The sequence below is a fragment of the Oenanthe melanoleuca genome, chromosome 28 (genome assembly GCF_029582105.1).
Source record: "Oenanthe melanoleuca isolate GR-GAL-2019-014 chromosome 28, OMel1.0, whole genome shotgun sequence".
Classification (NCBI taxonomy): Eukaryota; Metazoa; Chordata; class Aves; order Passeriformes; family Muscicapidae; genus Oenanthe; species Oenanthe melanoleuca.
This window is the reverse complement of record NC_079361.1, coordinates 4,395,202-4,417,071: the sequence shown is the minus strand read 5'-3', so window position 1 is coordinate 4,417,071 and position 21,870 is coordinate 4,395,202. Positions and strand designations below refer to the sequence as shown.

The 21,870-nt window shown below is 47.5% G+C and overlaps 1 protein-coding gene across 2 annotated transcripts in view; it reads left to right on the top strand.

Annotated features, from left to right (window-relative positions):
- The first annotated feature begins 884 nt into the window (after window positions 1-884).
- UPF1 (UPF1 RNA helicase and ATPase) overlaps window positions 885-21,870 on the top strand; it is a 33,742-nt gene continuing 12,756 nt past the window's right edge. Inside the window, exons 1-16 of one of the 2 annotated variants that reach the window (XM_056512914.1) lie at window positions 885-1,485; window positions 8,663-8,805; window positions 9,104-9,193; window positions 10,299-10,466; window positions 11,623-11,803; window positions 12,244-12,405; window positions 12,986-13,070; window positions 13,225-13,323; window positions 13,530-13,638; window positions 14,419-14,578; window positions 15,628-15,746; window positions 16,302-16,466; window positions 16,658-16,772; window positions 17,573-17,716; window positions 19,658-19,871; window positions 20,864-20,981. In XM_056512914.1, the coding sequence (XP_056368889.1) occupies window positions 1,261-1,485; window positions 8,663-8,805; window positions 9,104-9,193; window positions 10,299-10,466; window positions 11,623-11,803; window positions 12,244-12,405; window positions 12,986-13,070; window positions 13,225-13,323; window positions 13,530-13,638; window positions 14,419-14,578; window positions 15,628-15,746; window positions 16,302-16,466; window positions 16,658-16,772; window positions 17,573-17,716; window positions 19,658-19,871; window positions 20,864-20,981 (2,297 nt within the window). In that variant the 5' untranslated portion in view covers window positions 885-1,260. Of the gene's footprint in view, window positions 1,486-8,662; window positions 8,806-9,103; window positions 9,194-10,298; window positions 10,467-11,622; window positions 11,804-12,243; window positions 12,406-12,985; window positions 13,071-13,224; window positions 13,324-13,520; window positions 13,639-14,418; window positions 14,579-15,627; window positions 15,747-16,301; window positions 16,467-16,657; window positions 16,773-17,572; window positions 17,717-19,657; window positions 19,872-20,863; window positions 20,982-21,870 lie in introns of both variants that reach the window. The other variant, XM_056512913.1, reaches the window with a different exon arrangement.

Sequence of the window (21,870 nt, the reverse complement as noted above, 5' to 3'; positions counted from 1 at the left end):
CTGTCCCCCTCAGAGTGACTTCTCTACCACCTCAGCCCCTCATGAGTGTCCAGTGCCATCATAATCCCCTCAGAGTGACCTGTCCCCCTCAGAGTGACCTGGCCACCACCTCAGCCCCTCCATCCCCTCACAATGGTCCAGAGCCACCATTTCCCCCTCAGAGTGACCTCTCCACCACCTCATCCCCTCATGATTGTCCAGTGCCATCATAACCCCCTCAGAATGACCTGTCCACCACCTCAGCCCCCTATTCCCTCACAAGTGTCCAGTGCCACCACATCCCCCTCAGCATGACGTGTCCACCACCTCAGCCCCTCACAGCGCTCCAGTGCCACCACATCCATCTCCGTGACCTCTCCATCACCTCAGCCCCCGCCCCTCATCCCGATGTCCCATTGGCTGCCACAGCCGTCACTCAGAGCCAGGCCCCGCCCATCATTTACTATCGAGCACATTGGCTGTCACTCACAGCTAAGCCCCGCCCGCCAACGTGTGCGATGGCGGGTGGGGCGCGCACCCCTCGCCCTCATTGGCTGCTACACCTGTCACTCGGAATCAAAACCGCCCCTCTCCGTGTGTGTGGGAGGGCACCCCCCCTCACCAGGGGACTCTGGACACCCCCAGCCCGCTCTTACCCCTTATCTCTATGGCCCACTGGCCGCCACACCCATCACTGAGGCCCAAACCCCGCTCCTTCCCACGCGTGCATTGCTCCTCCCTCCCTTTATATCAACACCCCATTGGCTGCCGCACCCGTCAATCATATCCAAACCACGCCTCCCCTCATGAGGGCCTACCGGGCGGTCAGCGCGCCCCCTAGCGGCCGCGCCGCCGTACGTGCCGCGTGTGCGTCACCCCCGCCCGCCCGCCCGTCCCCTCCCGCGCGCGCGCGCGCTGCCGTCGGCGCGTCCCCCGCGCGCGCTCCGCGTCACCGCTCACGGGCCTGGCGCGCGGCGGCCGCGGCCGGACGGACACTCGGACCCGGCCGGACACTCGGACGCGGCCCCCGCTCCTCTCCCTTCTCCCGCCCGTTGGCTCCGGGGCCGCCCGGCGGTGCCGGCCCGAGCGCGGCGGCGGCGGCGGCGGCGGCGGGTTCGTTTTTTTTGTGTGTGGGGGGGGCGCGCGGCCTGGTGCGCGCGGCGGATCCCGCCGCTCGCGTAGCGCGGCCGCCCGGCGCTCGCTGAGGGGGAGGCCCGGGGCCGCTCTGTGTGGGGTGCGGGGGGCGCAGAGACCTCCCTGCCGAGCAGAAACGCCGCCGCCATGAGCGTGGAGGCGTACGGCCCCAGCTCGCAGACCCTCACCTTCCTGGACACCGAGGAGGCCGAGCTGCTCGGCGCGGACACGCAGGGCTCCGAGTTCGAGTTCACCGACTTCACCCTCCCCAGCCAGACGCAGACCCCGCCCGGGCCGGGCCAGGCGGGGCCGCCGCAGGGCCAGGGCCCCCCCGGAGCGGGGCAGGGAGCTCCGGGCCCGCTGGAAGCGCAGGTGAGGGGGCGTGAGGCGCCGGGAGCCGGGGGAAGGGTCCCGAAGGTCCGGAAGGGGCGGGCGGCCCGGGGGGAGCCGCGTGTGGAGGAGCCCCGGCCGGCGGAATTGCTGCCAGCTCTTCCAGCCAGGAAACTTGCCGAGTCGCGATAGTTGTGGCCTTGCGATAACACCAAAAAGAACCTCCAAAAACCACCCAGGCTGCGTGTCAGTTCAGGTTATTTCTCAAGCAAGCACAAGGTTTGGGTGGTGTTTGGTTATCGAAAGCTGAGGAAATTCGGCTTTTTTACTTCCTGTTGCTAAAATGCGCTTTAATTTCTTCTTCTTGTTGCTGTGAATATTAATTTTTAAATTTTTAATTCCCACTTTTTTTGCTGTGCCGTTGCTGGGCTGGTTTGTTACAGACCTGAGACAAGTTCTGAGCTCTGGTTCCTCTTGGCTTAAAAACAGGTTTTACTTTCGGGGTCTTTTTTTTGTTATTGCACTTGATGGTTGGTACCTAAAGGACCGTGAAACTCTATTTATGGAGCAATTCACAACTCGTAGGGAGGGGTGGAATTAGGATTACAACTCCCAAGAAGTGCTGCAAATGAAGATAACAATCTCACTGTGCCCGTAGTAAACAACAAAAACACCCAAGAACTCTCCTGTATTTGTTAAACAGCCACACTTCCCTCCTGTTTAAAGATTCTGGAATATTTAATTTCTTCCCAGACTCCTAAAATCCCATTATTAACCATTAAATGCTTGTACATCACCCACGTGTTAAGGGATGAGTTTAAAGAGGAATTGAGAACTTTAGGTGAGTTTTTACCTCCAAACCAAACATCCTGGATTTGTTTTTTGGCCTTTTATTTGCAAAACCTGCCTGTGAGTGCAGCAGAGTAGGAGCAGGGAGCACATCCAGCTCCACAGGTGTGCAGGGCAGGATTTATCCTGTCCTGGGGGTTATCCCAGCACAAATTAAATCATTATTTATGCCTGAAAGTGCTCAGTGACAGCAGGGATGTGCTCAGGTCACTGAGTCTGGGAGCTCAGAGCTGTTGGGTTATTTTCTGGTTTTTTTTTTTTTTTGCAGCCTTTGGATTTGGTAGAATTTATCCAACTTGATCTGAGAGATCAGAATTCTTTTCTACCAGCAGGAAAATCTCTGTGTACACTCAGACCATACATGAAAGAGAGAATTTTAATCACATTTAATTTTAAACCTTTAATGGGTTGTGATCACTCCAGAGCTCCCAGTAGAGAATTTGTGGCCAAGGAGAAGAAAAACCACCCCAAAATCAGCCTCATAAGCTGAAAGTCCAGACAAGAGGATTATTAATTGACCTTTTTTTTTGTCTAAACATGTTTGAAAACCTTTGAAGTCAAAGTGAAAAAAAAAGTAATAAAAGCTCTGGAGAGCAGCTTCAGGTACTGGTTTTGTGTCCTGGCTAAAAGGAAGGGATTTTATGTTGGGGTTTTTTTTTTGTTTTTTTGGGTTTTTTTTTTTTTTTTAATCAGGGTGGTTTTCGGTTTCTGCAGACTTTTGTGGTCATCCTGGTGCTCATTTTCATGTTAGAAATGTCATTTTTGGGGAGGAGGGACTCTCAGAGGTGGAACAGGCCCCGTTTCCTCCTGAGTGAAGTAAAACAAACCCCAGGATCTGCTCAGACCTGTCCCTCTCAACGGGCTCAGGGCTGATAAAATCAGAAATTAGGAGGTTTTTTAACAGGTTCTGAGCAAAAGTTTTGTTGTCCTCAGCAGATAATTGAAGTTTGTTCTTCTTTTTGGCAGGGGGCATCTTAAATAATAACTTCTCAAACTGGTCAGGTTTTGCTTAATGAAAGATTAGCCTTGTGATTATAATTAAAGCTGATTAAAGAAATAATTTTATTTGAGGAATATTGGAGGTAGAAACTTCTACTCTGCTGTTTCTGGGGTCTGTATAAAAAAATTGAGTTGAGCAATGCAAGGCACCTCATTTTTTACCACAGTTTGATGGATTGAATCTAAAAGAACTTCCTTTCCCAATATATTTAATTAATAGTTTAACAGTGTTACAATTGATTAGTGGTCAATTGACTAAAGTAGGAGTAGAGCACAAACAAATTCCCTGCTGGTTTTTCTGCAGAAAGTTCTATTTCCATTGTTTCCTAGAGCTAAATAAACATAAGGATTGATTTTTCTGAAGCATTCTAAGAGGAGTTTAAAATCCTCAGAGCAGCTGTGGCTGCCCCTGGATCCCTGGAAGTGTCCAGGAGCACTTTGGGATCATGGAAACAATCCCAGGATGGGCTTTAGGGTCCCTTCCAACCCCAAACCATCCCAGAATTCTGTTTAATTCTCACTCCTGCCTGTTTTTTTCCCTGCTGTGGGTGGGATTGTGCTGCTGGGACCCTCGGTGAGAACTCACTCAGCCCCTGGAGAGGCTCAGCGAGGCTGGGGCAGCTCTTAGGTCGAGCCTAGGGAGGCTGGGTTTAATTTCCAGCCCTAACAAAGGCTGTTTTGTCCGGGCCAGACGAGTCCTCGTTGCTCCCTCCCAGGGGCGAGGCTTTCCCCGACTTCCTCCTTGGGAAAGGGAAAGGGAATCGCCCTCCCTGGGGATCCCAGCGCTGCTGCACAGCTCTGGGGGCAAATCAACAGCCAGAGCAGCTGCCTTTGCCATCAAAACGGGGGGTCTGGGGCAATTCCCTGAGCTGGGGGCGCTGGGAACCCATCAGGATGGGGCAGGAGCCTCAGGACGGGGCTTTTCCTGCACAGTCCTGCTGCACTGCAACCCAAGTGCTTGAAATGCAGCACTGCAAAGCACAGCAGGCTGCAGGTCTGCTCACCTGAGGGGGCTCTGCTCACCTCAGGGGGCTCTGCTCACCTGGGTTCTGCTCACTTGGGGGCTCTGCTGCTCACCTGGGGTTCTGCTCACCTCAGCCCTGCTCACCTGAGGGGGCTCTGCTGCTCACCTGGGCCCTGCTCACTTGGGTTCTGCTCACTTGGGGGCTCTGCTGCTCACCTGGGTTCTGCTCACCTGGGGGTTCTGCTCACCTGAGCCCTGCTCACCTGAGGGGGCTCTTCTGCTCACCTGGGGGCTCTGCTCACCTGGGGAGGCCCTGCTCACCTGGACTCTGCTCACCTGGGTTTTGCTCACTTGGGGGCCCTGCTCACCTGGGCTCTGCTCACCTGGGCCCTGCTCACCTGAGCCCTGCTCACCTGGCTGGGTTTGGGAGCTGGGAATATTGTTAGCCCTGAGCTGGGGACTCACAGGCAGCAGAATCCCAGAATCTCAGGATGATTTGGGTTAAATCTTAAAAGTCCCAGAGGGAGAGACACCTTCCACTATCCAAGGGTGCTCCAATCCCATCCAGCCTGGCCTTGGGCACTTCAGGGGTCCAAGGAATCTGTGGGAATTCCATCCCAGCCCCTCAGCACCCTCCCAGCCAGGAATTTCTTCCCAGTATCCCACCCAGATTCCCCTCTCCCAGTTTAGAGCCATTCCCTGTGTTCTGTCCCCCCATCTGTTGTCCCAAATCCCTCTCCAGCTCTCCTGGAGCCCCTCAGGGACTGGAATCCTGGCTAACACCACCCTGTTCATGGGATCAGGAAATCCCAGAGTGGTTTGGGTTGGAAGGAGCTTAAATCCCATCAAATTCCATCCCATCCCACCCTGCCAGGGGCAGGGACCTCCCACCATCCCAAACCCCATCCAGGTTATCCTTGGGCACTTCCAGGGATGGAGCAGCCACACCTTCCCTGTCCCCACTGATCTCTACCCTTGAACTCAGTCCCTGGCCGTGCTTTTGTCTCCAGTGAATATTTTAGAGGCCAGCAGAGGAGCAGCAATGCCCCAGGAGCTTTTTGGGAGTAGTTTAGTGGCACCTCAGCTCATCCCAGAGCTGCCAAACTCGCCGTGCCAGAAGTTGCAGCCAACTTTTTTTTTTTTTCAAACAGAGCCGTGGCCCCCCTGCCACCAGAGCTGCCCGTGGCAGGTTTTTAATCCAGTGCACACAGGCTGACATCACAGAGGGTTTGCAGCAATCACTTCCTCATGGGAGCTGCCGGGGGCTGGGGCAGCGTTCACAGCACAGGTGACATCACTGCTCCTCCCCGAGGGCTGGGACAGCAGCACAGCACTGCCACTGCTTCCTTTTCTGCCTTAGAAACCCCCAACCAGCCCAAACTTTGCTGCTTTGAGTAAAAAACAAACCTAAAAACAGGAAGCCTATTTTTTATGAGTACCCAAAAATGTATTTAAATCTTTAAATAATGCATGGTGGGGTAGAAGTGCTTGGGAATGATTGTGAGGAATTCAGCTAAACTCCAGGCTTTGGAATTCCAGCTGTGCCACAATCAGCTCTAATTTGTCTTTTATAAAATTATTTTATCAATTGGAAATGGATAATTCAGGTTGGTATTTATCAGCTGGGGCAGTGTTTAACAGCACAGGTGGCATCACTGCTGCCTCCCCAAGGGCTGGGACAGCAGCACAGCACTGCCACTGCTTCCTTTTCTGCTTCAGAAACCCCCAACCAACCCAGACTTTGCTGCTTTGAGTAAAAAACAAACCTAAAAACAGGAAGCCTATTTTTTATGAGTACCCAAAAATGTATTTAAATCTTTAAATAATGCATGGTGGGGTAGAAGTGCCTGGGAATCATTGTAAGGAATTCCAGCTGTGCCACAATCAGCTCTAATTTATTTTTTATAAAATGGTTTTATCAATTGGAAATGGATATTTCAGGTGGGTATTTATTTATCAGCTGGGGCAGTGTTTCACAGCACAGGTGGAATCACTGCTGCCTCCCCAAGGGCTGGGACAGCACAGCATTGATATTTCTGACTTTTCTGCCTTCAGAAACCCCCAACCAAACCCTAACTTCTTTGCTGCTGTTTTTTTTTTTTTTTTAAACCTTTTTTTATGAGCACCCAAAAATGTATTTAAATCTTTAAATAATGCACTGTGGGATAGAAGTGCTTGGGAATGATTGTGAGGAATCCAGCTAAACTCCAGGCTTTGGAATTCCAGCTGTGCCACAATCAGCTCTAATTTGTCTTTTATAAAATTATTTTATCAATTGGAAATGGATAATTCAGGTTGGTATTTATCAGCTGGGGCAGTGTTTAACAGCACAGGTGGCATCACTGCTGCCTCCCCAAGGGCTGGGACAGCAGCACAGAACTGCCACTGCTTCCTTTTCTGCTTCAGAAACCCCCAACCAACCCAGACTTTGCTGCATTGAGTAAAAAACTCCCAAAACCAGGTAGCCTATTTTTTATGAGTACCCAAAAATGTATTTAAATCTTTAAATAATGCATGGTGGGATAGAAGTGCCTGGGAATCATTGTAAGGAATTCCAGCTGTGCCACAATCAGCTCTAATTTATTTTTTATAAAATGGTTTTATCAATTGGAAATGGATATTTCAGGTGGGTATTTATTTATTAGCTGGGGCAGTGTTTCACAGCACAGGTGGCATCACTGCTGCCTCCCCAAGGGCTGGGACAGCACAGCATTGATATTTCTGACTTTTCTGCCTTCAGAAACCCCCAACCAAACCCTAACTTCTTTGCCGCTGTTTTTTTTTTTTTTTTTAAACCTTTTTTTATGAGCACCCAAAAATGTATTTAAATCTTTAAATAATGCACTGTGGGATAGAAGTGCTTGGGAATGATTGTGAGGAATTCAGCTAAACTCCAGGTTTTGGAATTCCAGCTGTGCCACAATCAGCTCTAATTTATCTTTTATAAAATGGTTTTATCAATTGGAAATGGATATTTCAGGTGGGTATTTATTTATCTGCTGGCATCTGTGCAGATGATGGGATTTGCCCTCATCCCACTAATGGGGTTGTGCTGCTGCTCCTTCAGTGGGGTTTGATTCCTTTTTCCACATTTCCCTTTTGCCCATTCACTTCCTTTGGGCTGATTGTTTCTATTAAAAGGCAGAGCTTGCAGATAACACCAATAAAAATCAGCCCATTTATTTACTTCTTTCATTTAAATGCTCCTCATTTCATTTGCAGAGCTGGAAATGGAGCTTTGAGGGCAGGTCCTGATGGCTCAGGGCAAGTGGGAAGTTTGGAGTTGAACTCTTGCAATTGGCTGTTAAATTTTTAATGAGAAATAAGCTGAGCTGCTTCATTACAGCTTGAAGAGAGGAACTTTTGATTTGTTTTTAAATTTCTTTTACTAAAGGTTTTGTCTTCTTAATTTTGTCAGAATTAAGTTGCACCTCCCAGATAAATTGCATTAAACCTAAGTTGTTAAAGTATTGTATTCATAGACAAAAGCCTTGAGTGATTTTTGTCCTGTTTGGTTAAAATTGATAAATAAATCTTAACTTTGCAAACATTGGGAGGTGTGAATTATCCCTTTGATAGGGAAATGACCCCAGCACTCCCCTCAGATGTGCTGTGAATATTCCAATCACTTTGGTGCCCCCTTTCCCACATTTTTCACTCAAAATCAACATGGATTAGGATAAACTTATCCCTGTTCAGCTTTTGGTGAGATCTTGGCTAAAGAAGGCAGAGAATAAACCAAGTTTGGGGTTTTTCCCAACTCAATATTGAGGTGCTAAAGCCTTTCAAGGCTGGAGAAATTAAACCAGGACACGTGGGAAGCCCAAGGGGCAACACCTGCAGTGGCCATGCCAAAATCCCAGCGTGACATCCACACCTCCTGGTGGTAAAAATGCCCAAAAATGGAGTTACTTTAATCAGGAGAAAGGCTGGGGGTGGGAAAGTTGCTGAGACAGCACCAAATGTTGCAGAATTCCATGGTTTTTAATACAGGAAAATTCCTGTTTCCAGGTAGATCCCTGGAATAAAAAAAAAAAAGGCTGAGAAAACAGCTGCTGGAATTGTTGAAATGGAATTTTGTTATGTAAGGCTGTGGAAAAATGTAACTGCAGAACAGCAATCTCCTTGTTTTCCTGCTTATCAGTTGGAATTGAAATAATCCTGTGAAACAGGAGGTGATGGAGCAAGTATTGATTGTGGGGTTGAATGGAAAAATCCAACCTGCAGGAAAGCAATCTCCTCCTGGGAACTTGATTCCAACTTATCAATTGGAGTTGAAATAATCCTGGAAAACAGGAGCTGGTGAAGCAAATCTTGGTTATGTGATGGGTGTGTTCCTGCTCTTGGCAGCACTTCCCTGTGGAGGTTTTTGGGGTTGATTTTTTGGCTGTGCGCCCCAATTTACAGGTGAATGGTCCTGATGGGATCCTGCAGAATGGAGCTGTGGATGAGAACGTGGCCAAGACCAGCCAGCTCCTGGCAGAGCTCAACTTTGAGGAGGATGAGGAGGACACTTACTACACCAAGGACCTGCCTGTGCACGCCTGCAGGTGGGAATTGCACTGGGCAGCAGGGGAAAAGGGGATTTTGGGAACAACCCAAAGTTGTGGCCAGCTCAAAACTCCCTGGGGAATAAATCCCAGGCTCAGCCACCCCAGTGATGGGAACTTAAAAATATTTGTGCCTCACAATAGAAATTTGGCTCCTTTGATTCTTCTCCCAGCACTATCATTCCCCAGTTTCCACTTCCCCTTATTTCTGTGCCCTGTAAATGGAGTTAGAGTTTGTGTTTGGATTTTCCTCTACTCCATAACCAATCCTTCCCTGGTTTTCCCTCTGGAATTGCAGTTACTGTGGGATCCATGACCCTGCCTGTGTGGTTTACTGCAACACCAGCAAGAAATGGTTCTGCAACGGGCGTGGGAACACCTCTGGCAGGTAAATGATGAAACCATGGAAATAAAAATGCCAGTTCTGTACCCATTTCCTCCTTCACACTCAGAGCACCCATGCACTGAGCATGGAACTGTTGGGTCTTGGGTTTAGCTCTTCAAAAGAGCAGAGCAGCTGTTGGCTGCTGTAAAGGTGTTTCCTGTGAAGGCACATCAGTCTCAAAGAGTCCAAAGTGCTAAAAACTCTCAGCCCAGAGTCCCAAATAGAGGAGAGGCAGCTCCTGGTGCAAGGTCCTGGAAGGGGCAGGAGCTGCAGCCTGGGACAGAGTCTGAGCAGAGGCAGAAGCTCCCTGCTCCTTCTCCTGTTCTTTTCTTCTTCTCCTGTTCCTTTCTTCTTTTATTTTTCCTGTCCTTTTCTTTCTCTGTCCTTTTCTTCTTGTTCTTCATCTTCTTTCATGTGGTGGTAGTGATGATGATGGTGGAGGAGGAAGAGAGAGAGCTCTACTCCAATACACAAAATTTTATTTACAGATTACCCAATGAGCCAAAAACACAATCCTGAAGGTTTCTTCTAAACCTTTTTGAATTCTGTTTCTATAATACAAAAGTTTATGTATGATTTCCACATATATCTGTTCTATCTGAAAAATATTCTTACTGAATTTTGATTATGTGTAGAACTGGTTTGAACTCCCACTGAAGCTGCTTTTTCAAGCTTGTTTTCTACACTGATGTCTAGAACTGTGTTTCTGAGCTCTCACTGCAGCTTGTTTTTGAAGCTTGTTTTTTACACCAGGTTCTAAGGCTTTTGCTCTTTAAGGCACTTAAAACATATTCTTACTTAAACTTGAAACCAAAGCTTACACCTCTTTCACATCTGTGTTTAATGTATTTATTAATTTACATAAAAATTTTATATATTTTAATTCATCTGAAGGTTTTAATTTCTCTGAAAGTTTTAATTCCTCTGAAAGTTTTAATTCAATTCTTGTATTTTGTTCTCTCTCTGGGGAGCTCAGGCTCTGCTTTCACACTCCAACACTACCGCGCTAAACAGATTTATTAAATCTATTTAATATTAATGACATAAAATTAAAATTAAAAGTGATTTAGCTGTGAAACTGCTCTAAATCTGTGCTGTTTGCTGCCAGCCACATTGTGAATCACCTGGTGAGAGCCAAGTGCAAGGAGGTGACCCTGCACAAGGACGGGCCCCTGGGAGAGACGGTCCTGGAGTGCTACAACTGCGGCTGCCGCAACGTCTTCCTGCTGGGCTTCATCCCTGCCAAGGCTGACTCCGTGGTGGTGCTGCTGTGCAGGTGAGCCAGGCCTCTGCTCACAGCTCTCCTGCCTCATCTCATCCTTCAACCTTGATTTCATTTCATTTCACTTCATAAAACAGTTTAATTTCATTTCACAATTAATTCGTTTCGTAAAAAATGCGTTTCGCGTTCTGGTTTGCCACCTTCAGTTGGTTGTGCAGAGTTCAGGTGGATAATGCAGAAAACATTTTAGTTCTTTTAGAAAATAATACTTTTAGAAAAGTATTTTTCCTGAATTCTGCATTCCTTAATGGAAGAAAGGTGTTTTTCCCTCTGTTTTTGGGCTTTGGAATAGCCATAGCTCAGTTCAGGAAGTCACTCTGAAGCCGTTGAACAGCGACTCTCACTCAGGGTGTTTTTCTCACAGAATCATTTGAGGTCACAATAAATCAGAAATTGTTCTGACAGACTCACTCTCATTCTTTAACCTTGATTTCATCTTCATTTCATTTCAAAAAAGAGTTTAATTTAGTTTCAAAACTATTTAGTTTCATAAAAAAATACATTTCACGTTCTGGTTTGCCACCTTCAGGTGGTTCTGCAGAGTTCAGGTAGATAATGCAGCAAAGGAAATTCTCTTCTGGCCAAACATCTGAGTTCTATAGAAAAGTATTTTTCCTGAATTCTGCATTCCTTAATGGAAGAAAGGTGTTTTTCCCTCTGTTTTTGGGCTTTGGAAGAGCCACAGCTCAGTTCAGGAAGTCACTCTGGAGCCATGGAATGGTGACTCTCACTCAGGGTGCTTTTCTCTCAGCTCACAGAATCATTTGAGGTCACAATAAATCAGAAATTGTTTTGACAGGCTCAGTCAGAACTGAAAATTTATGATGGTGTGTGTTTGAATTCAATGCTGGCACTGTGTGTTTGCCAGTAGAAACTGAATTTCTGTTTGGGAAATACCTTCTTGTGATCAGTGTGTGCACAATCTATGGATTATAGCCACCTCCAAAGGTGTCACATTTAATATTTTAAATACATTTTCAGTTTTGCAAACACCCAAACAACACTTCTCACTTTTCCCAGCAGACTGGGCTTGTTTTGCTTGGATTTTTCCTGGTTTTTGAGCAGTTTCGGGAGCACACCAGCTTCGTTTTCACCCTCCACACCTTTTTCCCTCCCACTTGCCTAACCTGGCTGTGTTCTGCTTGTGCAGGCAGCCATGTGCCAGCCAGAGCAGCTTGAAGGACATCAACTGGGACAGTTCCCAGTGGCAGCCCCTGATCCAGGACCGCTGCTTCCTCTCGTGGCTGGTGAAGATTCCCTCGGAGCAGGAGCAGCTCCGCGCCCGCCAGATCACAGCCCAGCAGATCAACAAGCTGGAGGAGCTCTGGAAGGTACAGCCTGCGTTTTTCTGGGTTTATTTTACTCAATTCTGACTTTTTTTTTAAGATTTTTAGGGAACTCTGTAAGGCAGAAATCACACAAGGTTTAAATCCTTCGGTGCCAAAGGATTCAGGAAATTGTTGGAAGCTTCACCAAGCTGAACAACATTTTCTTGCTTATATCAAGATTTCCAAATATTTCTGCTTCAAGTGATGCCCAGAAGAGCAGAGAACTGTTGCTTCATTCAGTTATGGGGTTTTTGAGAGGTTTTTTTGTGCATCCTTTGGAATTTAAACTGGCTTTAATATGATTTGTAATGCCCTGGTGTAGTTTTACGAGTGGTTCCACCTTTATATCACTCCCTGCATCAGTAAAACACAATTTTATCAGGCCAGCTGTCATTTTTTATACTTCAGTATTTGAAACAAAACATCTCTGCTTTAATTTCCAGGAAAATCCATCTGCAACCCTCGAGGACTTGGAAAAACCTGGTGTTGATGAGGAACCCCAGCATGTCCTGCTTAGATATGAAGATGCTTATCAATACCAAAATATCTTTGGTCCTCTGGTCAAGCTTGAGGCAGATTATGACAAAAAACTCAAGGAATCTCAGGTAAAATGTGGGAGATTTCCCTTTTGATTTGCCTGATCTGTCCTGGGGTCAAACATGGAATCACAGCTCAAAAGAAAACCTGGAGTGAAATAAATAAATTGAATTTGAATAAATAAATATCACATAAATTCGAATTGCTGTGGTGTAGCAGCACTGGGATATCAGCAGTGAGGGCGAAGGAAAATTCTCACAGTGAGGGGTTTTAAGAGCTTGAAACACTTGGGAACTTCTCACCTTTTAAAGTTTTTCTGTCCAAAAACCACCTTCCCTCCCAGAACTGCAGCTTTTTGTTCCCCTCAGCAGCTGCAGTTCCCTGGCAGGGAGTTCTGGGAGCTCCTGGAGACATTTGTGTTTGAACTGGGGGAGAACTGCACAGCTGCTGAGCAGGACTTGGTTTCTCATCAGGAACTCTCAGAACAGAATTCACCTCCTGCAGGTGCTGTGAACAAATTATAAATACAGATTTTTGGTGACACTGGAACAGCAAGTTTTCTAATTCCTCCACTGTTTGGAAGCACAGGGCTGTGGTGGTTGCCAAACAGCCCAAGACAATAAGAGATGTTGTTTTTTTTCCCCTCAGACCCAAGATAACATCACAGTCAGGTGGGACCTGGGCTTGAACAAGAAGAGAATTGCTTATTTCACTTTGCCAAAGACTGATTCAGGTAAGCACACCTGCATTGTCTCTTTTTCAGTTTTTTTTTTTTTTTCCTGCCTTCTGAATAAAATCAGCCTTCAGAGCACTCTGAGGGTTGGCCTGGGGTGGCTCTGGAAGGTTTCTGTGGTTGTTGAGAGTTTTTATTTCCCTTTCCTTTGCAGACATGCGCCTCATGCAGGGAGATGAGATCTGCCTGAGGTACAAGGGAGACCTGGCCCCTCTCTGGAAAGGAATTGGGCACGTGATCAAAGTTCCTGACAGTATCCTTTGCTTGGAGAGCCCCCAGCAGGGCCAGCCCCAAGCTGGAGCCGTTAAAAATCACTAATTATCTCCAGGAATAATTCTCTGCTAATTTAAAAATCTGTCAGGGCATGGGGAGGAAAGCTGTGCTGAAGAAAATCATCAAAATTGGGGAGAATAAAATTCAGATTTTTGCTGGAAATTACTACTTAACGAGGTTCTACAGATTATGGTGATGAAATCGCCATCGAGCTGAGGAGCAGCGTGGGAGCCCCTGTGGAGGTCACCCACAACTTCCAGGTGGATTTTGTGTGGAAATCCACTTCCTTTGACAGGTACTGAGGCACCTGGGCAGGCTCTGCATGCACTCACTGGGGGTTTTGGTTCTTTGCTTTCACTCAGTGTTTCTGAATTTTAAAAAAAAAAAAAATTGTCTTGCTTTGGCACCACCCATCAGAAATCTGTGTGTGTGGTGAACACCTGGGTCAGAGAGGTTAGAAATTGAATTAATGGCATAAAGAGCCAAATTTTCTCATTTTGAAGGGTTTGTTGCAAAGACATCAAAGGGAAAAATTTACCTTAATAATTACTTTAATAATACTTGAAGCATAAGAAGAAAAACAATTTTATAACAATTTTCACCTTCCTGAAATTGTTTTAAACAGTTAAAATATCAAAATTTGGCTGTGGGGCTCACAGGCTTCAGCCAAGTCTGTGTTGGGTAAGACAGGAGCTGACTTCTTATTCTATTATTAGAATTTCCTATTAGTAGTATATCCTATTATTATTATCTCCTCTTATCCTATTATTTTATTCATTGTGGCTGCAAATTTATTTCAAATCTTGCACCTCAAATTCCTCTCACAGGTTCTGTCACCAAAGGCTGCTGTTCTTCTTCACATTTTTCTGAGAACACCTTGTGATGTTCACACAGGGAAAAAGCAAAATCTGTGTTCTCAGAGTGTAATTTTAATGATTTTAATTCAGTTAATAAATGTTGGATGTTGTTCTCTTTCCCATTTGTGTCTGGTATTTGGTGCAGAACACCTGTGGGTGCCTCATTTGAGGCCACACTGATCTTTAGGAATAATTTTCCTTCTTTTCCTCTATTTCAGGATGCAGAGTGCTCTGAAAACATTTGCAGTGGATGAGACCTCAGTGTCTGGGTACATTTACCACAAACTGCTGGGGCATGAGGTGGAAGATGTCATCATCAAATGCCAGCTGCCAAAACGCTTCACAGCCCAGGGCCTCCCTGACCTCAACCACTCTCAGGTAACCTCAGCTCCCACTGGCAGCTGAAACCCTGGGCTTGCAGGGGTAGATTGCAAACTGCTGAAAAATGTGGAATTTGGGGCTGAAAATGGGATGGGTTTGAGGAGTGAAAATGCTTGGGGTGAATTTAAGGCTTAAAATGGTTGGGGTAAATTTGGGGAGTGAAAACGTTTGGGATGAAGTCAAGGCTGGAAATGTTTGGGGTGAATTTAAGGCTGGAAATGTTTGGGGTGAATTTAAGGCTGGAAATGTTTGGGATGAAGTTGAGGCTGGAAATGTTTGGGATGAAGTTGAGGCTGGAAATGTTTGGGATGAAGTTGAGGCTGGAAATGTTTGGGATGAAGTTGAGGCTGGAAATGTTTGGGATGAAGTTGAGGCTGGAAATGTTTGGGATGAAGTTGAGGCTGGAAATGTTTGGGAAGGATTTCAGGAGTGAAAATGTTTGGGGTGAATTAGGTTGAAAATAATTGGGATGAAGTTGAGGAGTGAAAATGCTTGGGGTGTATTTGAGGCTTAAAATGTTTGGTATAAGTTTGAGGCTGAAAACTGTTTGGGATGGATTTGAGGACTGGAAATGTTTGGGATGAATATGAGGCCGAAAATAATTGGGAAGGATTTCAGGAGTAAAAATGTTTGGGGTAAATTTGAGGCTTAAAATGGTTGGGATGAATTTGAGGATTTGAGGCTGAAAATGTTTGGGATGGAATTGAGGAGTGAAAATGGTTGGGATGGAATTGAGGGGTGAAAATGCTTGGGGTGAATTTGAGGCTTTAAATGGTTGGGGTAAATTTGAGGAGTGAAAATATTTGGGGTGAAGTTGAGGAATGAAAATATTTGGGGTGAAGTTGAGGAATGAAAATATTTGGGGTGAAGTTGAGGAATGAAAATATTTGGGGTGAAGTTGAGGAATGAAAATATTTGGGGTGAAGTTGAGGAGTGAAAGTGTTTGGGGTAAATTTGAGGCTCAAAATATTTGGGATGAATTTAAGAACTGGGAATATTTGGGATGGAGTGTTAAATTGCAATAAAAATTACATTTTTTTTTTTAGGTTTATGCTGTCAAGACCGTCCTGCAGCGTCCTCTGAGCCTTATCCAGGGTCCCCCTGGCACTGGGAAAACAGTGACATCAGCCACCATCGTGTATCACCTGGCCAGGCAGGGCAATGGGTGAGAGAGACAGAGAGAGAGCTGCCCTCCTGAGCCTTCAGCCTGGGGCTGCTTATTGCAAAGAATCAAATTGTAAAAACAGAGATCATTTGTGTCACTGAGCTTTGTCATTTTCTGGCAGCACAAAATACCCTTCCCCAGCACATCTTAGGGGATGTGTTATTACTTGTGTTTTGTTGCAAGTCTAGTGGGGAAAAGTGCAGTTTATTGAGAGTTCTGGCTGATTTCTGTCTGATTCCTTGGGTGATTTCTGGGCTGATTTTTTGGCTGATTTCTGGTTGTTTTCTTGGCTGATTCCTGGTTGATTTTTTTGGCTGATTCCTGGTTGATTTTTTTGGCTGATTCCTGGTTGATTTTTTTGGCTGATTCCTGGTTGATTTCTTGGCTGATTCCTGGTTGATTTTTTTGGCTGATTTATGGGTAGTTTTTAGCTGATTTTTGGGTGCTTTTTGGCTGATTTCTGACTGATTTTCTGGCTGATGTTTGGCTGAATTTTTGCCTGATGTCTGGCTGATTCCTAGCTGATTTTAGCTGATGTTTGGCTGTTTTTTCCAGGCCTGTGCTGGTGTGTGCCCCCAGCAACATCGCCGTGGATCAGCTGACAGAGAAGATCCACCAGACCGGCCTCAAGGTGGTTCGTCTGTGTGCCAAGAGCCGCGAGGCCATCGACTCCCCCGTGTCCTTCCTGGCCCTGCACAACCAGATCAGGAACATGGACAGGTGAGCACTGAAGGAAACCCTAAAATCTGCATTTTGGTGTTTGTGGTGGGCACAGCTCAGGGGTGTTGTCACTGCAGCAGAGTTGTTTGCTTGATGGGATTGTTTTGTTTAGTTAAAAATAACTTTCGCTGCAATCCTGCAAAGTTGGTTGGGCTGTAAAGTAAAATTTCTGGTTTGGTTTTTTTTTTCAGCATGCCAGAGCTTCAGAAGCTACAGCAGCTCAAGGATGAGACTGGAGAACTTTCCTCTGCTGATGAGAAGAGATACCGGGCACTGAAGCGCACGGCGGAGCGGGAGCTGCTCATGGTGAGACCCCGGGGCTGCCACCCCAAATCTCTGCTGCCACCCCAAATCCCAGTGCTGCCACCCAAATCCCAGTGCTGCCAGCCCAAATCCCAGTGCTGCCAGCCCAAATCCCAGTGCTGCCACCCCAAATCAGGGCTGCCACCCCAAATCCCAGTGCTGCCACCCCAAATCAGGGCTGCCACCCCAGATCCCAGTGCTGCCACCCCAGATCCCAGTGCTGCCAGCCCAAATCCCAGTGCTGCCACCCCAAATCCCAGTGCTGCCAGCCCAAATCCCAGTGCTGCCACCTCCAATCCCAGTGCTGCCAGCCCAGATCCCAGTGCTGCCAGCCCAAATCCCAGTGCTGCCAGCCCAAATCCCAGTGCTGCCACCTCCAATCCCAGTGCTGCCATGCCCTGTTCCCAGTATAACCCCCCTCCCTGTGTCCCCAGAATGCAGATGTGATCTGCTGTACCTGTGTGGGTGCTGGGGATCAGTCCCTGTTCCCAGTATAACTCTCCTCCCTGTGTCCCCAGAATGCAGATGTGATCTGCTGTACCTGTGTGGGTGATGGGGATCAGTCCCTGCCCCTATCCCAGTGCTGCCATGCCCTGTTCCCAGTATAACTCCCCTCCCTGTGCCCCCAGAATGCAGATGTGATCTGCTGTACCTGTGTGGGTGCTGGGGATCAGTCCCTGTTCCCAGTATAACCCCCCTCCCTGTGTCCCTGTGTCCCCAGAATGCAGATGTGATCTGCTGTACCTGTGTGGGTGCTGGGGATCAGTCCCACCCCAGTATAACCCCCCTCCCTGTGCCCCCAGAATGCAGATGTGATCTGCTGTACCTGTGTGGGTGCTGGGGATCCCCGCCTGGCCAAGATGCAGTTCCGCTCCATCCTCATCGACGAGAGCACGCAGGCCACCGAGCCCGAGTGCATGGTGCCCGTGGTGCTGGGGGCCAAGCAGGTAAATGAGCCCTGGGCTGCTGGAAATGGGGCTGGGGGCACGGCAGGGGGAGCACTGAGCTGCCTTCTGCCTGGTATGGACTCACAGAGATTTTCCTTTTTCATAAAGTGAACCTAACTGACTTCATTTGGGGTTAGTCCTGTTCACTTGGAGTTAGTTTTGTTCACTTTAGGATCAGCCCTGTTCATTTGGGGTTAGTTTTGTTCATTTGGGGTTAGTTTTGTTCATTTGGGGTTAGTTTTGTTCATTTGGGGTCAGCCCTGTTCACTTTGGGGTCAGCCCTGTTCATTTGGGGTTAGTTTTGCTCATTTGGGCTGAGCCCTGTTCATTTGGGGTCAGCCCTTTTTGTTTTGGATTAATCCTGTTCATTTGGGGTTAGTCCTGTTAATTTTGGGGCTATTCCTGTTCATTTTTGGGTGAGCCCTGTTCATTTGGGGCTAGTTCTATTCATTTGAGGTCAGCCCTGTTCATGTGGGGTGAGTCCTGTTCATTTGGGGCTGTTCCTGTTAGTTCGGGGTCAGCCCTGTTTGTTTTGGATTAATCCTGTTCATTTGAGGCTGTTCCTGTTCATTTGAGGCTGTTCCTGTTCATTTGGGGTTAATCCTAGTTGTTTTTTTTTTTTTTGTTAATCCTGCTAGTTTCTGTCTCCATGGCCTGGAAGGTATTGGTGCTGTTGGAAAAATTTGGAGAGTGATTAGGAATTTATATTAAAATGATCATCTGAAAAGAGAGTGACACTAAGGGTTGCTGAGCCTCTGGGGAGAGCTGGAGCTTATCACAATTTAGGATGATTAATTCCTAATGTGTCAGGGAATGGATTAAACTGACAGAGAGTGGGTTTGGGTTTTATATTTAGGGGAAATCGTTACCTGTGAGGGAGGGGAGGGGCTGGGATGGAATTCCCAGAGAAGCTGGGGCTGCCTCATCCCTGGGCTGGAAAGAGAAGCTCCAGGGAGAGCTCAGAGCCCCTTCCAGAGCCTGAAGGGGCTCCATGAGAGCTGGAGAGGGATTTGGGATGAGGGAATACAGGGTCAGGACCCAGGGAATGGCTCCAAACTGGGAGAGGGGAATCTCAATGTGATTTTAGATCCTCCCAACCCATATCGAGCTCCTGCATTTTCCATTTTTTTTCCAATAATTTCCATTATTCCAAACACACTCCAGCAGCCCAACTGAGCTGTTCCCCCTGTTCCCACAGCTGATCCTGGGCCAGCTGGGGCCCGTGGTGATGTGCAAGAACCTGATCCCATGGACAGGGTGACAGGATGGTGTTAGCCAGGATTGCAGTGCCTGAGGGGCTCCAGGAGATTTGGGATGAGGGATAAAGGGACAGGACTGGGAATGGCTCCAAACTGGGAAAGGGGAATCTGGGTGGGATACTGAAAACTGGGAATTGTTCCCTGGGAGGATTCAAGGCCAGGCTGGAGAGAGAAACTCTACAGAGAATTCAGAGCTCGTTCTAGAGCCTGAAGGGGCTCCAGGAGAGCTGGGGAGGGATTTGGGACAAGAACACAGGGAATGGCTCCAAACTGACAAGGGGAATCCCAGTGCGATTTTAGGTCCAACCCAAACTGTGCTCCTGCATTTTCCACTGGGATATTTCCATTATTGCAAAGACCCTCCATCAGCCCAGCTGAGCTGTTCCCCCTGTTCCCACAGCTGATCCTGGTGGGTGACCACTGCCAGCTGGGGCCCGTGGTGATGTGCAAGAACCTGATCCCATGGACAGGGTGACAGGATGGTGTTAGCCAGGATTGCAGTGCCTGAGGAGCTCCAGGAGATTTGGGATGAGGGATAAAGGGACACAGGGAATGGCTCCAAACTGACAAGGGGAATCCCAGTGCGATTTTAGGTCCAACCCAAACTGTGATCCTGCATTTTCCACTGGGATATTTCCATTATTCCAAAGACCCTCCTGAGCTGTTCCCCCTGTTCCCACAGCTGATCCTGGTGGGTGACCACTGCCAGCTGGGGCCCGTGGTGATGTGCAAGAAGGCGGCCAAGGCGGGGCTGTCGCAGTCGCTGTTCGAGCGCCTGGTGGTGCTGGGCATCCGGCCCATCCGGCTGCAGGTGCAGTACCGCATGCACCCCGCCCTCAGCGCCTTCCCCTCCAACATCTTCTACGAGGGCTCGCTGCAGAACGGCGTCACTGCAGGTGAGGGCTGGGCCAGCAGCAGGGCACTGCTGGGACTGCTGCAGAGGCTGGTGGGCAGGGCAGGGAGAGCAGTCAGCGGGCACGCTGCCAGTGGGGGGGACACTAAACGGTACTTTTCTGTAATATTAACCTGACTGACTTTATTTGGGGTGAGCCCTGCTCATTTGGGGTGAGCCCTGTTAATTTGGGGTGAGCCCTGTTCATTTAGGGTGAGCTCTGTTAATTTTGGGTGAGCCCTCTTAATTTGGGGTGAGCCCTGTTCATTTAGGGTGAGCTCTGTTAATTTTGGGTGAGCCCTCTTAATTTGGGGTAAGCCCTGTTCATTTAGGGTGAGCCCTGCTCATTTAGGGTGAGCTCTGTTAATTTTGGGTTAGCTCTGCTCATTTGGGATGAGCTCTGTTTACTTAGGGCTAGTCCTGTTCATTTTGGGGTGACTCTTGTTCATTTTGAGCTAGTCGTGTTCATTTCAGACTATTCCTGTTCATTTGGGGCTGTTCCTGTTCACTTGAGGTCAGCCCTGTTCACTTTAGATTAGCCCTGTTCATTTGGGGCTAGTCCTGTTCATTTGGGGCTAGTCCTGTTCATTTTGGATCAGTCCTGTTCATTTTGGATCAGTCCTGTTCATTTGGGGCTATTCCTGTTCATTTGGGGTGAGCCCTGTTCATTTAGGGCTATCCCTGTCCATTTTTTTGTTAATCCTGCTGGTTTCTGTCTCCATGGCCTGGAAGGTGTTGGTGCTGTTGGAATAATCTGGAGAGTTTTCAAGATTTTATATTAAAATGATCATCTGAAAAGAGAGTGACACTAAAGGTTCCTGAGAATTGGGGAGATCAGCAAATCTTCAGCAGGGATCAAAGCAGGAGTTCTCTCATCTGGATTCGGTGTTTTAATAAAAAAATAAAATTTCCATCACGCTTCATTTTGAGGTGCTTTGATATGGAAATTGCAGAGTGCTGTTGCTGATTTGTTGTGCTCCTTTCTGTGCTCCTCAGCTGACAGGGTGAAGAAAGGCTTTGATTTCCAGTGGCCCCAGCCTGACAAACCCATGTTCTTCTACGTGACCCAGGGCCAGGAGGAGATTGCCAGCTCAGGCACCTCCTACCTCAACAGGTGAGCCAGGCTCTGCCAGCTAAGCCTGGCCTAAGTGCGCAGGGCAGGGCTGGGGAATGAGTAAATCCCTCAGTGAACAAATCCTTGGTTGCTGCTCTAATAAAAGCTTCCCTCAGGGGGGCACAGCCTGAGCTGCAGCTCACATTGGTTTTCTCTGGGCTCCTTCCACAGCAAACCAGAAGCAAAAGGCTCAGAGCTGAGCTGGGCTTGGTGTGTGGAGTTTTTTCCCTCACTGGGTGTAGAGCAGGGGATGATAAAATGCCTGATGTGGATGAATTTGGGCCAGCAGGAAATGCTGATCAAGTCACATTTTGAATTCCAATAACTCCTCAAGCAGAATCCTGAATTTCATTTAGTCCAAAAGGGATGGAAATGAACCTTTTTTCCCCCCTTTTTCCTGCACATTCCACCCTTTTATCAACAAATAAACTTAAAATTTTCTCCTCTTGGGTCATGATTGTTCAGGGAATTGTTCCTGGCAGAGAAAACCAGCCCAACTTGTGAAAAAAAAATCAGCTGAGATATTTTTAATCTCGGTCTGTTTCCTGAGCAGCATGTGCAAGACTGGATACAGTGAAGCAGATTGTGCACAAACAAACTGCACAATGCTGGGCTGATAGGGAGCACTGACATTCAAAACATTCTATATTTAAAGCCTTAAGATAAAGCACCCAGAGGATCTGGGGGATGTTTGGAATGATGTTGATTGTAAAAGCTCCATGTGTACGTAAAAGTCCAGCAAGGAATTGTTGTGGAGGTTGAAATTTGTGTCCTCCTGAGGCCTTTGAGATGCTGGGTTTGGCCCAAACTCCTCCTGAGTGAGCAGAATTGATCTTCCATTGAAACCCCCTCACATGGGAACCTTTTCAATCCCATTAACCTGCTAAAA